Source organism: Amblyomma maculatum, chromosome 4, assembly GCF_055883805.1.
Source record: "Amblyomma maculatum isolate TAMU_Amacu chromosome 4, ASM5588380v1, whole genome shotgun sequence".
Lineage (NCBI taxonomy): Eukaryota > Metazoa > Arthropoda > Arachnida > Ixodida > Ixodidae > Amblyomma > Amblyomma maculatum.
The window spans coordinates 29,952,446-29,970,582 of NC_139347.1; the positions used below are offsets into that span (position 1 = coordinate 29,952,446).

The 18,137-nt window shown below is 44.6% G+C and overlaps 1 protein-coding gene across 1 annotated transcript; it reads right to left on the reverse strand.

The window, feature by feature from the left end:
* Positions 1-449: 449 nt before the first annotated feature.
* LOC146190573 (23 kDa integral membrane protein-like) lies at positions 450-13,318 on the reverse strand. Its single transcript, XM_084599811.1, has 7 exons — positions 13,092-13,318; positions 4,802-5,002; positions 3,431-3,511; positions 2,888-2,986; positions 2,688-2,801; positions 1,320-1,403; positions 450-1,245 (listed from the first exon to the last, which is right to left on the reverse strand). The coding sequence occupies exons 1-7, from the start codon at positions 13,146-13,148 to the stop codon at positions 1,171-1,173; spliced, it is 711 nt and encodes a 236-aa protein (XP_084455937.1). The 5' UTR covers positions 13,149-13,318; the 3' UTR covers positions 450-1,170.
* Between the last annotated feature and the right edge of the window lie 4,819 nt (positions 13,319-18,137).

Here is an 18,137-nt window from a genome sequence, read left to right on the forward strand (position 1 = left end):
GTTTATTCACCCGGTTACTGGTATCTCTAAACCCCAGAGCTTCAGGAACAGTTACTGCGCCTGCATCAACTTCCGGGTGGATACCATTACATTCGAGTATAATATGGTCAATTATTTCACTGGAGTTACCACATACAGCACATGCGTCATCTTCATGGTTAAATTTTTTCAAAAAGTATGTCACTGCCTCTTGAGTTATGACGTCACGCCGACAGTAGCGCCACTGGTGAGCGGCGCGCTAAGCGTGGCGCGTGTGCACCGCCGTGTTCTCCGACGAGCCGAGCTGGGGGCCCTTTTCTCTGCAGCTAGTATGACGTACTTTCGCTTAAGGTCAAACGTGTCCACCGCTGTGTTACGCGAAGGGCTTGAAAATGCGCGTAGTATATTGCTTTCACAACAAAACAGATACACAAGGAAGCAGAAAAACTGACGTACACGGGACAAGCGCGCACTGACAACTATGGTTTATTCATAACAGGGTTACATATAAAACAGTCCACGCGCATCCTCTGATAAAAGAAATCTCGCAATCTCATTGCACAGGCAGTGTCATATCCCCGCACACGTAGGCTCCTTTATTAGCTTTATCTCCTGACTTTTTAGCATAACTGACAGCGTGCTTACGCACTTGACTTCTCCGGCTTCCCATATGTTAAACGCTTCTTTTATTTCTATTTCTTTTCTTTCTTTTGAACGGCCTAAGATGGTGGTTCCTTCAAATTCAGGCTTGTATTTGGGTTTTACACAATGGGGTGCAAGGTTTCCAGAGTTAGTCATTTTGCCTATATCATTACAGTGTTCCTTTAACCTTGTGTTCAAATAGCTGCCAGTTTGGCCTATATAACTCAGTCCACACGACGGTATAGGCAAAAATTTTTATAAATAGCAGCTGTGCATATAATAACTCTAATAACGTAGTATGAAAAGCTATATGTGATGTCTCATTCTGCTGTGTATGCAGGGATGCTCCATCATCCGCACTAGCTGTTGTGAAAGCATGCTTATGTAGGCACAAAATTGTGTTATAGCACCTTCAATATGACGTTTATATTACGGAGACGTGCCAGAAAAGACAGCAAGGCTAAATGGCTTAATTTTTTTTTAGTGAAGCGATGATATGTGCAAGATGTGAGGGGCTCTTCATCGGCAGCTTTGCTCTCATGGTCTTTATCACACCGCTGTAACTTTAGGTCTTGGCTTGCCTATCGCCTTGAGCACGTAGACTGCACTTGATATGCTACCCACCTGCAAGTGAGAACTGGGATAAGTGTCAGTTCTTTTACATGAAACAAACGAAACTGTAAAGAGCCAGTGCAAACCTGAATGAGAAATATGAAGAGGCATATTAGGCCTACAGCAAGACTCTTTGCCATCAGGAACCTCCTAATTTCTTGGCCGCAACCCTGCAAGAAGCACCAAAATAGTGTCTTTAGCTGAAAAGAATAATTCGCACAACCAATTCTTGATTCTGCATTTACTCTTTCAAAAAACCTTGCTGGTGAATTAAATGACTGTTTTGCATTTACACACACACACACACACACACACACACACACACACACACACACACACACACACACACACACACACACACACACACACACACACACACACACACACACACACACACACACACACACACACACACACACACACACACACACACACACACACACACACACACACACACACACACACACACACACACACACACACACACACACACACACACACACACACACACACACACACACACACACACACACACACACACACACACACACACACACACGCACGCACGCACGCACACACGCACGCACGCACGCACGCACGCACGCACGCACACACACACACACACACACACACACACACATAAATGTGTATCCATTGCTGTTTTCTTTTTCTCTGGTTTTCCAGGGTTTTAATTCTGATTTAGGGTTTATTAATAAGGACTTATTAAGTAGAGCTTTATCCAAACACTTTGTAATACAGGAGAAAATGCAAGAAAAGATAAAATGCACTACATTGAACCTGCATTCTCTGACATAGCACATGCACTCTGTCATCTAACATGGCTGGAATGAACTATATAGCATATCAAGGTACAAAAAACTAAATAGTAGCATTAGGGTTTAGTTGGTGCAATCTGTTAAAGCATTTGAAGAACTAATGAAGCACTGTGGAGTTAGCTCGGATGCCTCAATTACTCTGACTTCAACATTACTGTAAACCACTTCTGAAATATTCAAAGGAAATACCAGTGCACAGCTGTATCTTGACAATGATTGGCGGCATTTTTTTAAACAGTTTACCTGGCTCTAAAGAAAGTATTGCACCTTTTTGTGTGAGCAGACTGCACTGTATGATAAAATCCGGGTAGTATCAATTTTAACGTGAGCTGCAATGCACGGCATGCAGTGATCGCTCAGTTCTCAATGCAGCGCGAGGCCAAGAGTGCTCAAATTTATGTATTTAGATGTGAAAACAAACAATAAAGTCAGCTGAATATTTGTATTACCTGAATTCTCTTGTAAAAGAAGAGTGAATTCTGTTATATCGGAAGCCTCAGTTGGTTCGCTTATGATGCGTTGCAATTTATATTGAGTGCGACAGGACAATCACCCCTTGTGAAAAAATGTGTTATTTTTTCAGCTAGAAATGCTTGATTGGTCGTCGGCATTACTCACGTTTTGATAAACTGCTATTGCTTCTACCTCGTTGTCGTAGTAGAAACAGCTTCCCATATAATCCATTTCCAGTCTCTCGTAGTCTTTGGGTCCTGCTCCTCCACAACACTGGAGCTTGATTCGACACCAAGACGAGTAGATATGTAAGTCCAAGCAGCAAAAATATATGTATTTTTTTCCTGCGTCATGAATGTACTCACCTTGATTTGCATATTATCTAAGAAGTATTCAACATCCACAAATGAATTCTTAGACTTTGTAATCAGCCTTCGGATGGCACTTGACAGGTACATGTCCATCTGTAGAAGGAGCATAAAGCATGCATAGAGCTATGGATAGACAAACACACAAACCTAAATTGACTGTTCTGTCGTTGCTTCTCGATTCTGGATCTTTGTTCCCTGTTAATACAACCGAGTAATGCATAACTGAAGAGGTTAAACTTTGATGTTGCTTTAACCTTGAGTTCACATGGCAGCAACCGCACTGAAGTGCTATTGAACTGAAACCCACATTTTTTTTTTTTTATTAAAGCTGACTTTCGATGCATTGGGGGTACACAGACATAAAATGTATATATCACACTAAGGCTTCATGCAGACACTATGTCTCAAATGACCACCAAAATAAGAAATGAATTTAGAGTTTTGTTTGGCAGTGCTAATCAATGACTGAAAGCGCATGTAAGCTAGGACTCTATGGCAAATTGGAATGCTGTATGATAACGCTTTGCATATACATACCGCTTCTCCTCTGGCATGCCTCCATACCAGGCCCATGACAGCCAACTCAAGGACAACAAAGAACACCATGAACACATTGTACTGTAATGAAAAAAAAATGCATTTTTAAAGAAAGCTGAAAACTGCAACACTTGTCAATGACTCAAGTTGGCTGAAGCCCAGAGCTCTAGCTCTGTCATTGAATGAAATGTTATTAGTCATAAACCATGATAAGGCAAATGTGGCCAGAGGGCATTGAGCAAGAAAGCAGTGTACACAAATTTGAACAATAATAATTTATTGTTATGTTTATATCAAATAAGGTAACTTCTTCTAATTCCACAAGTTGATCTCATAGCAAACTTGAAATTACTGTGCATTTAAAATGTAATTACACGATTTTTTACCCAAAATTACCCATGCAACTGTTTATTATTTAAAAGACAATGATATAATGTGAAATCAGAAGCCGTCAACATCAAACATGAACATTTTATACAAATTTCTTGTTGGACACTGTGACTCGAACTACTGAATGTCCAAAAGGCGCATTTGAAAGCTTCTTGAGTTGACTTTACCACGTTGTATAAATGTATAATGACGTTTCTTTTTTTTTTTTTCTTTTTTTTTTTGCATCACAATGTGGTCAAAACCATGTCGCTTTCTCTACTACATCAATTTTACAAACGTCTGTATTTGATGCCTATAAGAAATACAGTAAATGCAACTTTCCGAATGTGTAATGCCGGAGAGCCAACTCAATGGGCTTTCAAATGCACAGTTTTGATGTTCGATATTTCGAACTCCAGTGCATACAAACTTATTGAAAATTGAAAAACAGGGATAATCTGAGGCTCTGATGACATGTAATGTCGCAAAATAATGCAATATAATATAGTCATAAATAGTAAAATAAAGTTGATTCCCTAATTTCAGTTAATTAATCATCTAATGATCAACGTATATCACGTAAGTAATGTCTGCCTTGGTATAAAACTCACCTTCATAGATTTAACAGATGTCCATCTCGCAGATATTAAATAAATGTTTCTAAACGGCTTCGAAATCGCCATATATAAGGCCGGGTCTCCGCAACTCCAGCTTGAAGTGGACCGACAATTTGTTCACATTGTGCGAAGTTTAGAATTAGTCAGTCTTCTAATCATGACGACAAAATAAAGGGTCAATATAAATTAGTAGGAAGTTCAAGTTAATGTTGGTCGAATTAACAACAGGAAGCATACGAAGCGCGAATGAGCTGGATGCCAGTATGGCTATCAGTTGTCAGAACTATTACTTCGCCTCACTTCGAAGCGGGCTGATTTCTTATAAATAAAAAAAGAAAAAGGGAACGCCCGTGGCCTCAGTGAAGTCATGAAAGTGGCAACTGACCGCTATAAGGAGGCGCTTGTTCTGGAGGAAGGCTGCGCCGCAGCCCAGGAAACCGACGAGCAGCAGGCAGGCGCCGACGAAGATTGTGGTCACACTAGCCGCCGAGTAGTTGTCGAACACAGCAAAGTATTCAGCAATGCGGCGCACGTCCAGGTCCGAGCGCAACAGACCGCCCAGCACGAGGAGTACGATGCCGAAGAGCTGCAAGCACGTGGAAAATGGTTAGGCTTACCTGGTAAGGTTGTCGCCTTTAACCAAATCAGTTGCAAATTGTGCAGTAAGATAGGTATACCTTGTCGACAATATTTGAGAGCCAACATATATGTTGGCCTAGCCTATTTCTCGGACATGAGCCTTCGGGAATTCATACGATACTTCCACCTTTATTTCTGTACGTATAGTTCACTTATTCGCCGCAGGAGACGTGGTAGCTTTCAAAGATCAGTATTTTCGATCATTGCACGATCCGTCCCTGCTTATTAGAGCGTGGATTATAGTCCTTGCATAACAACTCCCAAGTCACCTTGAGCCAGAGGCTATGTAGAGAAATACCCCGGAAAATTCGACCTCCTCGGATTCTTTTTTTTTTTTTTTTTTTTACATGCACTGACCACTTGACTAGGCGAGGGGCTTAACAATTACTTCGCCAGCGCTTGGTTGATGAGTGTTGCCATGTCTGAGGTACGTGCCGGTCCGAGTGCGTTAACAGTTAAGCGCAGGCTGATATGTGGCATGAATAGCAGTGCTTTATCTCGGATAACTATTTCCAACCGGGATAAACCTCCAAAGTTTTTAATGCCAATTTGAGAGCTGGCATTTGTAGCTGTCCATGCCGGATGAACTACTTGGCAAAGGATGAGGTGAAAGAGTGCGATTGGAGATGACTGCCTCGGGTGGAGTGCAGTGAACTGAGGCTAATCGATGGGCATCGCGCGTCAAAGCTCGGACATGTGTGCAGTAAAGAACAGGTATTTTGGTTTTGCAACATGCTGAAGTACATATTCTGGTGTGTGTGTGTGTGTGTGTGTGTGTGTGTGTGTGTGTGTGTGTGTGTGTGTGTGTGTGTGTGTGTGTGTGTGTGTGTGTGTGTGTGTGTGTGTGTGTGTGTGTGTGTGTGTGTGTGTGTGCGTGCGTGCGTGCGTGCGTGCGTGCGTGCGTGCGTGTGCGTGTGCGTGTGCGTGTGCGTGTGCGTGTGCGTGTGTGTGTGTGTGTGTGTGTGTGTGTGTGTGTGTGTGTGTGTGTGTGTGTGTGTGTGTGTGTGTGTGTGTGTGTGTGTGTGTGTGTGTGTGTGTGTGTGTGTGTCCCTCAGCCTGTTTCGCTTTAGACGTTAATGATACACGGTGCATATTTATCTGTATTTGTGCGGTGTTATCTAAGCAGGCAATAAAGAATAAAAAGCAGGCCTAGAGCAATGGTTAGCGCGTGCGGCTGGGGCACGGAAGTATAGTTGTTCGAGCACCGACGTAGACACCTCCGCTTATTCTTCTTGCTATATCTCTGCTAAATTTCGACGCTTTTAAACAGGCCAACATAAGTCTTCTTTTCGCAAGTTTTTCTCTTACAGAAGTCTATGTGGCGTGCATCTAAACAGCGCTTCTAAAAATTACGCCAAGATACTTTGCCTTTTACTATTGTGGATCGGTCTGCCAGCTATGCCTTTAATTCTTCCTACACTCTCCTTGTCATTTATATTCAAGAAGAGAATTAGTTGCACAGTAAAATTCTCTTTGAAATCACTTAATTAGCCGACTCGTGTCACAGGGAAGCAAACTATAGTTGTGCGTCGCGATACAAAAACTGGCTGTTTTCTACAAACATATTCAAGAGGTCTTTTCTTGCAAAGCATATGATGAGAATTTATATCAGAACGAGGTTTTGCCAATAATGTTAAGGGGATCTCATAATCCCGTACTTTGCTTTCCGAAGGTGACTACGACGCCGTCCCAGAATGAAACGATATCTTCATGGACAAAAAAATCGTCCACATGACCATCATGCAGCCAAGGCCTGTGTGAGGGCAGTTGTCTAATTTATTACCCAGCTGGCATATAAATGCGCCATAGTTTCGATATGAATAAAGCTAGATTCACCTGAAACAAGGCAGACAGTAGTAGAGCATAGCACACTGAAAAAGAGCTTCGAGTTCGCTGCATACACACAGTAGCCTGTATACGTGTGACAGCTCCTCAAGTCGCTATCAGTAGTTATTTTGTGCATTGCAAAGATAATCGCCTATATAAAAGGCGCAATAAACACTGCAGGCGAAACTAGCACACCCAGTTCGCTTGAAACAGCTTGGGTATATCAGTTACCCGTGAGACGTGTTCGGATATTTCGCAGCCATATTTATATAAGGAGGTTCGTCTCTGATGAACGCTCCGCCGTCGGCGTAGATCGTCGTAACAGGACACGCCTGCAAGTTCACCCGTAGGCCGACTAGAAAGTTACATCTGGTCAGGCTGGTGACTGGTGGCGAAGTAGCACGTTCCAAATATAATAATAATAATGGTTTTATTTGCGCCAAATGAGTACATGGCGCGGGAGACCCGCAGTAAAAGCTGTCACAAGCGACAGCTTGACAAAGCCGGAGGCCCCCCTATACACTTGACAGCATCATAGGCGCAATGAAACGGCATGTCTCATCCAAAAAGAAAATAGAAACAAAACATGAAAACATCTGCAATTACAATCACTCATAAAAACTACATAAAATTATACAGAAAATGTGTTAGAATGAAGCTAGAAAGCACTTACAAAAGCAATGGAACATTCATGTGCGATGGCAATGAGTTTAGCGAAAGTAACAGATAAATTAAGCACATTTTTGCTTCAAATAAAATTCAAATCAAAGTGAATACAGACAAGCGGTACAGTCAGGGTAAACAACAATGTGACAGAGTAAACAGGAATGGCAAGCGAAGTGTCCTAGTACATGTTGAAATACCGGCGGAGTGTTTTGAACGTCACCTTTTCAAGTTGGATATGTTTATGATTTAAATCATTTAGTAACCGGGGTAGTTTATTCTGTAGTGTTTGTAGGCCGTATGTTGTGCGAAACGTCCTTACTTTCCAGAGCTCCGTGTAACGTGTCTGGCGTGTAGTAGCGTTTTGTTGTAACCTGGCTAGACGATGTAGAAATGAACTGTTGCTGGCGTTTTCATTCTTAATTGCCTTGCAAAGGATATAATCAAATAGCTTGGTAACAGGAATTATGTTGTATTTGGGAAAGAGATGGTACGTATGTGAATAAAACGGCAGATTTTCTATTACTCTTACAAACCTTTTCTGCAACTTGTGAAGCTTCTGCAAATTTCCATAAGTTGTCGTAGACCAAACTAAGTGACAATAATTGAGTCGGGAGGAGAATAGGGTATTATAAATTAACAGTAAGATTTTTGGTGGTAGTAAATTGCGATTGCGGTATACTAGCCCAATTACCTGTGCCAGCTTAATAAGCATACTGTCCACGTGGACATCCCATGACATATTCTGCTGAAAGATAACACCTAATGTCTTAATACTGGAAGTTATTTCGAGAGGAGTGGCATTTAAGTAGATAGACTTTTGTATTGTTAGGTTTTTGTTTTTACTTCGAAAAAATACGGCTTTTGTTTTGTTTGCATTAATCGTCAGGCTGTTTTTACGCGTCCATTCGTCTAGTTTTATTAATGTTAAATTAGCAGCATCAACAAGGTCGTCACTAGTTTTACCGGTTAATAATATGCTGGTATCATCCGCGTACATGATAAATTTCACGGTTGCATCAATATTCACAATATCATTCACGTACATATTAAATAAAAATGGTCCTAATATACTGCCCTGTGGGACGCCTGCTGAAATAGGTAATGGGTTAGAACTGTGGTTGTTTATGACGACTATTTGTCTACGAAATTCTAAGTAGGAGCATAAAAGAGATGCGGCTTTACCACGAAAGCCATAGTGTTGGAGTTTCTTAATTAAAAGTTGATGACTAATGGAGTCAAATGCTTTTGACAGGTCAATAAAAATTCCTAACACAAGTCTTCCTTCTTCAAACTGATTTAGTATGTGTTCTTTTTGTTGTAGCAGTGCGAGTTGTGTGCCTAAACCCTTACGGAAGCCATACTGGCAATCAGTCAGCAGGCAATGTTTCTGCTCAAATTCGGATAGTCGCTTTAAAATAACTTTTTCGAAGACTTTTGAAAAGACGGGAAGGATTGATAACGGTCGATAGTTTCCTAAGTCGTTTTTATCGCCTTTTTTAAAGAGCGCAGCGACTCGCGCTATCTGCATCGTTCGAGGAAACGTGCCTTCGCTTATACAGATATTAAAGATATATGTAAGACAAGGAGAGAGAAGGTCAGCAACATATTTGATGGGTTTTATTTGGATACCATCAATATCTTTAGCGGTACTATTATTTAGACTGTGAATTGTGCTAATTATCTCTCCCTCATTTACTGGATACAAAAATATAGAGCTAGAGTTGTATGGAATACCATCAAGATCAATGTCTGGTGCGTTGTTACTTCCAATTTTAACAAAGTGTTCGTTAAAAGCGTCGGCAAGTGCTTTTCCCTCTAACTCAAGACCATTTATTTTTAAGCTCTGTATCCTTTCCTCAGGATTATTGCAATTCAACAAAGAGTTATAGAATATGTTCTTAAAATGTTATGGAAGTTACATTAGAACATCATATTAATGTTAAAAAGGAATTAATGACGTTATTATTATAGCAAAAGGCACTAAAGTTAGAGCAAAATATTATAATGCTTATTCTATTTGCTTCTACAATGCTACAAATTAGCAACTAATGCTATAAATTATACAGTGTAAGCAATCTAGGATATATATCGAACCCGGATATATCGAAATATCCCCCTGAAAATCCCATGTAAAGGTATAGGAGTCTTGTTTCCGTTTATCGAACTCCGCTAGAAGGGAACATTTGATGTATCGAACTGCGCAAGGTGAGCTTCTCATAATGGTGTTACCCTATATGATCTTTTTATCTATTTATTTATTTATTTTTCCGCGCGCGGAACCGGGTCGGCTGCGCAACCTTCGGCACCTCCTGGCAGCTCGCTGCAAAACCGCTTGATGATGTGAACGTCGAGTATACTTGAAAGTGACCTCCGGTCTGGCGTGCTTGCTTTCAACGCGGCACTGCTATCATGCTAGAAAGCCAGAGTTCAGTGCACCACTTGCCGTGCGATGAAGCCAGTCTAGCTGACTGAAGGCTGGCGGAGGCTGTCATATGGCCTGCTTCGTTGCTGAAGGTGACGGATAAATAAAACTGTTCGCTATTTTAACTGATTTATTAAATCATTTATGGTGTGCTAGTGACAAAATTACACCTCTTGTGGTGAGCGGTAGTGTTTCCAAATGCATCGTCTACAGCAGCTTTGGTGTGAACCCCAACACTATCGGCACGTACGCCCCGCGGCGCTAGACGTTTGAGGCGAGCAGCGTGAGCTTCGACGTTCCGATATGACCTCACAAAATAATTAGAGCATGCGCACGCGTGCACGGAGTGGTTTTCATTTATTCATAAATCTTTATTCATAAGGATAACTGAGGCCTACAGGGAAAGGGGGTAGGCTAAGCGAGGTTTGAGGGCGCCAGACTCCGACATGAAGTCTAGCAGGGCACTAAGCTTGAGCTTGGCGTCAGTAGTGGGGGTGTCCAGTTTTCGTAAGTCTGAATGTGGTGAGCAGATGTGTAGCGGGCGTGGAGGCTCGCCATGCCAGAACAGGTCCAGATCGAGCGCTGCAGGTCAACGGAGTCAGCAGGGCAGTTGGGGCAGCCGATCTTGGCTCGGCGCCATTGACTCAGGATGTCCGGTGCGTACGCAGCACCGGCTCGCGCCCTGTGAATGAGAGCTTGGGCAGGGCGAGAAATGCCGGAAGGGATCGAAGGAGCAATATCGGGGACAAGGTCCCGCAACAAACCTCTCCGCATATGTTTAAGCCGCGTGATGACAGAGTCCGGTATGATGAGGGAGACTGGAGGGTGGTCCGGATGATCCGAGTTGGACTGGCCCACATCAAAGCTATGACGGCGGTCTTCCTCTAGCTGCGCGCCAGCGGCCTCGTGGGCAGACCTGTTCCCGGTTCCTTGTGCGTGATGTCCAGGTGTCCAATGAATCCGTGCCAAGACTTGTGAGGTCTCTTGCAGATAGCGGATGTGCTGTTTGATGCGGTGTTGCACTGAGGTCTTGTAAGAACGGGTTTTCAGAGTTTTTATAGCCTCTTGACTGTCGTTGTAGATGTGAATGAAACGATGTGCTTCTTTGGTGCAGTGTTGAAGGACCATTTCGATGGCCGTTAACTCGAGTTCAGTTGCGGACCAGTACCTGCGACCACTGTGGCTAGTAGCGTGCAGCTGTGAACCAGCCTGGTAGTAGGCGGTGGTTGCAAACGTGATGCCGGTGTCATCGTCATGCGGAGACCGGTGTGCTGCTCTTGTATATCAATTGCCTGGCGTTGCCGGTAATCTCTTTCTGACCCTTTGGTGCTGGTTGGAAGGGGTTTTGGATCCGTTGTCTGTCTGTAATTTTGAAGTCCTTAGCGTCCCCTTTCTTTTGAATTAAGATAATGTTTGCGTTCTTCCATGGTTCCGGTGCCGTCGATGACACCAGGCATTGCGTATACAGGGTGGCCAACTTTTCTGGCACAATACCGCAGCCAAACCCCTGGACGTATACCAAATTTTTTTCAACATTGTAAATCCGTGCTGCCAAATGTGCGGCGAGCCTGCCACCTTAGAACATATAATCTGGGACAGCGCGGAGGATCCACTTCCTGCAGATCTAGAACCATCTCTCTCTCTCTGCAACACTGGGAAGCTGTTCTCGCCAGCCGGGATCCGGACGTCCAGTTCCGGGCCTTGGCAATAGCGCAAGAGGTCGCTGACAGACTTAAACTGCCGGCCACCTGGAGCAGCTGAGTGCAACCCAAGGCCAAAACCGTCTAAATCACTGACATATAAAGTTTTTTTTTTCTCTCTCTCTCATATGCTGCGTGGTTGTGGACAGAGGGGAACGTTTATCACACATTGATTTTTTTTTCTCGATCTAGAAGACAATAAAAACATTGGGAGGTTTTTATTTATTTCACAGAAGAGCACTCTCTCGTATGCTTTCGGTTTGGCTTGACTTGTTATTTAACGTCCTAAAGCTACTCAGTCTATGAGAGACGCCGTAAGGGAGGGCTCCGGAAATTGCGACAACCTGGAGTTATTTAAGGTGCACTGCGCAGAAAACGGGCGCTATGATTTTCGCCTCTATTGAAAAGCGGCCGCCGCGGCCAGGATTCGATCCCGCATCCTTGGCACGCATGTTTTTACGTCCCTTTGGTGAACGCAAAAGTGATAATAATGTGAGTGCGCAAATTACTGTTCTGGCTGAAGCTGTGAATTACATCTCCGACAACGTCTTTGTGTTCCATGCGAAAATAATGCTGCTGATCGTCATTAACTACTGTGAAATACCTTTTTTCAAGGCTGTCGGTTGGTAGCTTTATCCGCGGGAATACGATGATAAATTATGTAGTAGTGCAAAGGATCTGCATTTCATCAAAAAATGATTACTATATGTTGATTCTGGATTTACTTCGCTCAAGATCCACTCTTCCGCGAAATGCTTTAAACGCGAAGAAGGGATGAAATTACGTATGCCTATGGCAACGAGTACAATTTATAACAGCCCCCCCCCCCCCCCCTCCCTTTTTCTCCTCGTTTATTTGGCCTGTACTCTCTTTCTCGCATTTTGTGTGAAGGCCTCTGAGGGTATGCATGCGTTGTGAAATGCAACTGAGGCCAAAGCCCAAATCTTTTTGGGCTTTCTCTCCGAATGTGACCATTCCGCACTCTCGGCTGTCAACGCTTCGCGATCCGTCAGCACCGTCATGCATTTGCCGTTCTGCCTGTCGTGACTCGCGACCAATATGCTGCGCTCGTTCCTTCTGTGACGTCAAATCAGCTGCTTTGACGTCACAGGTGGACGACAAAGCGTTAGTGCCGCCACTGGAGAACGCACGCAGTGCTTGGTTCCAGTCTGTGGGATACCGGGGTTATGTCAGTCAGCACTCCGAGGAATACATCTCCAAATATCGATGGCCATGATGTCAGTTTAAACCACGCCTTTGAAAGATTTTCGCTAAAACGCTCGAACTCGTCTAAGGATCCGTAAATATACGTAATAGCATGTCTACCTTTTCGTTGCGCACCGCGCTTCAAAATCTCGTTCAGACACGACTGGCACCAATATATGAGCATCATCTATTCGGTGGTTACTCTAGGTACTCACCGATATGCAAACGCTGCTGACGAGCATAAAGTATGGGGCCACGGTACGGAGCGCCATCCTGCACGAGGAGGTCTCGGCGTGCTTGTCTCACCGCTCGTACGCTGTCATCGCGACATCCACCTCCACCGATGTTGCATCTCGGACAAACAACATATCACTGCGAAGCGCATAAAAAATGGCGCGGACCTCGACCGCGCCTCTCAGGTGTAACTGCCGTTGCGCGTGTGTCTACCTGTCCGCATCCTTATCGCCCGCACCGAGCTCTTTTTATCTCGCGTTTTTTTTCTTTGTCCGCCATACCCTCGACCCACTATCTCTATATGTGCCTGGCCGGGCCGTATTACACGTATATATGAAAGAGAGGTCGCTGATGGAAAAGCGCGCTTTCTTCGCTCGTCAGCAGACGGGAGTGTGAAGACGCGACGCGACGTTCGCCTTTTTGCTACAAGGAGTTCTTTGAGCCGGACATGTCGTTGCGCTGCGCAGGCTGCCCTGGCCTGAGAGAGAGTTGCGCGATCAACAGCCAGCGGATATGTGTACGCTCTCGGCGCCACCGTTTGTGAGCGTGCTTGCTGAGTCGGCCCATAAATTTCATCGCTTTTCGCCTTCCTTCTACTCGCGTCTGAGCTCACAAACATGTGTCAAAGCTGCCGGCGCTGGCTGCCCGTCAAAGGTCAAAGATGGCTACCACGTAGCAAACACGTTGTCGTTGGTCTTGTCGTTGGCAGTTACGAACGGCACCTTAAACGCGTATTGTTTTAAAATTGTATCGCCTCTTTGACATTTCTTTTTATTTATTCAGGCCACTGCTCACCTTTGCCCCCTTTTCCTTCCACGTATAACGAACGTCTCGAGTTTCAGTCTCCAACACAGACACTTCTTTCCCCCTCTCCCCCATCTCCCCCTTCCCGCCTTCAAAGGAAATTCGAAACGCCCGACGCCGTCTCCTGGAGGAAATTACAGATGAACACCTTTCCAAAACCTCCACCGACTACATCTCATTATAAACCGACACATGCCCCTCCCCGTTCTCTCCACATTTCGTCGGGATGTAGAGGTAAGCCAAGCGATAAACAGGTAATTTGAGAAGCAGGAGGCGCTTACCTGGAGGATTATAATGGGCCCCCATACAAAAGCTCCCCACGACAGCTCAAGCCAGTGGAGACTCGGTCACGGTGTAGACTCGGTATAATGATCTCACCAGTGAGCAAGGTCCTTTTTGTTGAACGAAGTCTTTCTTCCTCCTCCGCCTTCTCCTTCGCACAGGACGGTGCTTTCGTACAGTACGAGTGTCCATAAAGTGTATCCGGAGAGTTAAGGAAAGGAACGATGACGAATTATTCTGCCGTAAAACGAAGATGCGCTTTATTTGTTTTCATTTCCCAAAGCCAAGTTTAACAAGAGGATGCACCGACGCTAAGATTTAGTTTACGAGGTAAAGACTTATAATGCAGAACATTAATTCTAGATTAGCTTACCTACATTTTAGAATAATTTGAAGATGTGGGCAATATTTGCCGCCACGTCATTGGCGCCGAAGTTGGCGCTGAGCTTCTCGTTTAAGGGATGAGGCGACAGAGCTAATGGCTCCTGTCTGCGGTTACCCTCGCGGATCCATGTTCACCTACGTGCGCCTAATCCTTTATTCAATAATTTCTTAATTTGTGTCTCTGTCATCTAACACATGCGTATTAGAATAAAGCGGTAAGACGGGATCTCGTGACGTCGAACAACCCGCCGACCAAACGGTGCCCAGTCGTGCAACCTGCCAGTTACCACCTGTCAAAGGAATACTCTTGATTTATATCGCTCACAGCACCGACGGAATCCTTTGAAGAAAGGACCTTCTAACGCTATCGCGTTGCAAAATAATGAAATGGTGGCAGATGTGTTAAATGCAAGAATTTCTTTCGCAATCTTTCCGTAACTACAACAAACGCTACTATACATCTCAGCGAAAATTTTCAGCACAGAAAAGATCTATAGGAGCAAAGGAGGTGACGAGAAAACAGAAGATAGCTCATGAACTTTGCAAAATACAAGAAACCGTTGGTCAGAGGTGCATAACGTCTAAGTTAATTGTGGCCTGTCATTAAGGTCTCGTTAACGTTCATATGTCTCTCGCAATATACGCGTTAACAAACTCTGTGAGCTGACATTTAGGCAGATCAATGACAAGACTACAAGTTAGTGCTCCGTCGCCACATTGTTGTTTTTTTTTTTTTCATATATCGCGGGCTTTGTTTGGAACGCGGTAAAAAGTACCAGGTGATATACATCGCGTAGAAGGAAATTTTTAAAGATGTTTCTTGATTTGCTCTGCAACTTTGCGTATCACTCTTAGGATCCGCAGCGATTGTACGCCTTGAGAAGGAAAGTAAAGATCACGTTATTAATCTTACACGCCAGAACTGGCATCAGATATGCGACGACCTTAACGGGCAGCTTGGAAACAAGAACACGTGGAACCTTCTCCGCCACCTCCTTTACCCAGCCCAGCCCAAGACAGTCAACAGAAACGCTTTAGACCAGATCATCCATGCATATCCCGGAAGCAGGGAACAATTCATGTCGTCGCTACAAGGTATATATGTGAACTCCCGCAAAGATGGAGATTTGTACTCGAACTATACGGGACGCAACAACCCAACTCTTGACGAGCCTTTCACGGACGCAGAGATCTGCGCCGCACTGTCTAACTCAAGACAAATTCAGTGCCTGGACTAGGTAAAATCAATTATAAAATGCTGCGGAACCTAGATTTAAAGTCGGTCACAGCGCTCACGGATTACCTGAATGAGTGCTGTGAGAGTGGTAGCATACCCCTATCCTGGAAGCACGCCAAGATGATTTTTATTCCACAATCTAACAAAAAGATAAACCTCGATAACCTAAGACCAATCTTGCTTACATCCTGCTTAGGTAAGCTAACGGAGCATGTTGTGCTTAATAGACTGCAAGATACGCCGAATAATAATTGTTTCTACCACACACCATGATGGGCTTCAGAAGGGGACTTTCTACACAGGATGTAATGCTTCAGTTGTCACATGACATTATTAACAGATCTAACAAGGTAAATACGCAGGTCATCTTGGCTATCGGCCTAAAGAAAGCATTTGACAATGTCTCCCATTATAATATACTAGAACACCTAAACGAAATTAACCCTGGGCGAAATGCTTACAACTACATCAGGGCCTTTCTCAGTGAGCGCTCGGTGAAACTGCACGTGGGCACTTTGAACAGAGGCACCCCTCAGGGGGCTGTCCTCTCTCCGTTCCTCTTTATTCTGGCATTAATCAAGGTCCCGGATAGACTCGACAAAATACCAGGAATACAGTACAGCCTATACGCGGATGATATTACGGTGTGGGCAACAAAGGGCTCTCATGGTGAAATCGCGGCCGCTCTTCAAGCATCTGCAGACGTCATCGATGAAGAGGCCAGGAGAGCAGACTTCGAATGCTCCCCTAAAAAATCGAAGCTTATGGTCTTTCATAAAGGCAAATTAAATGCGCCCTTGACGACACTCATTATACAGGGCGTGGAAGTAACAAAGGTCCAACAGATGAAGATCCTGGGGCTCAGGCTGCAAACAAGCTCTGGAAACGAGCTAACAATCAACAAACACAAATGGGCGGTTCATTCAAACAGCCAGACTAATACAAATAATTATAATTATTAATAGAAAACGAGGCATGAAAGAACACGACCTCTTCAAACTTATAGACGTCTTCGTCATAAGCAAGATTACATGCCCCCTCCCGTACTTAAAACTCCGAAGAGATAAGGCAAAGAGAATCGACGCCATCATTAGAATGGCTTACAAAACGGCAATGGACCTGGTTCGCTCGACTCCCAACGAAGAGCTATCTCAAACTCGGGGTCCACAACACCTACGAGGAACTCAAAGGAGCACAGCGAACTGTCCAAATAAGGCGCCTGTCTATCACGCCTGCCGGTAGGAGAATACTTGAGACTAGGTATTGAGGGCGAACCCTTACCAGACTTCCCTCAAACTATTCCATGCGATATCTGAAAGAGGATCGCCATAAACCTCTTCCTCGGAACATTAACCCCCGAAGACAAGCACGAGCCAAGAGCCTGCACAAGATCTTGAGCCGGTTACAGGATGTCATCTATACGTCGACACAGATGACGCGGAAGATCCTATAAATATTCGAAATGTGGAGTCACGCACCGCAGCATTAACCCAGCGCGACTGGTTATGGCGGAGACGGTTTCCACATCCAGACCCCTAGTGGCGGAGGAGGCCGCCATCGCCGTGGCCATCGCCTTACTAATGCAACAGCCATAGTAAGTGACTCCAAGTTGACGATCAGTAACTCTGCTAGGGGTAGAATCTCCAATCCCGCCTCACAAACACTCATCGAAATAAGAGAATCTCCTCTTGAGAGAGATGGGACTAGTATGGACCCCAACTTATGCAGCGAGTCCGGGAAATGAGACTGCCCACATATACACTCGAGAGTTTACCCGCCGAGCGGTGGCGCAAAATCAGGAACCGGAACCCTTCGGTGAGCCAGTCGTATTATACCACGAACTTACCGCACATTACAAAGCGATAAGGACACTCCCACCACCCCCATGAAAAACTGACCAGACAACAGCGTCATATGGAGACAGCTACAGACGGGGACCCTCCCCAACCCAAACTACATAAAAAAAAATCATAAATAAGGATATGAATCCCTTCTGCCGCTTTTGCGGGGAGGAAGACAAGTTCGATAATATGATCTGGGCGCGCAAAGCCCATAAGCCTCCCTCAGAACTCTTGCCTGATCCCTCTAAAGAAGCTTAGGAGAAACTAAGGTCCAGCGATGACCCTGACATTCAGATCAAGGCCGTCGAATGGGCCGACGTCGCCAAAGGTCTCCACGGCCTGCGACTCGTTAGCTGACTTCCCCCTATTCCTCCCCACTTTTTGTGAATAAAGTTTTATCAGCCTCAGTCAGCCGCCGGACATCTTGCGACGAGCAGACCCTCCCTGGCTGACACACGTACGCGCGATGAGCGAGGACA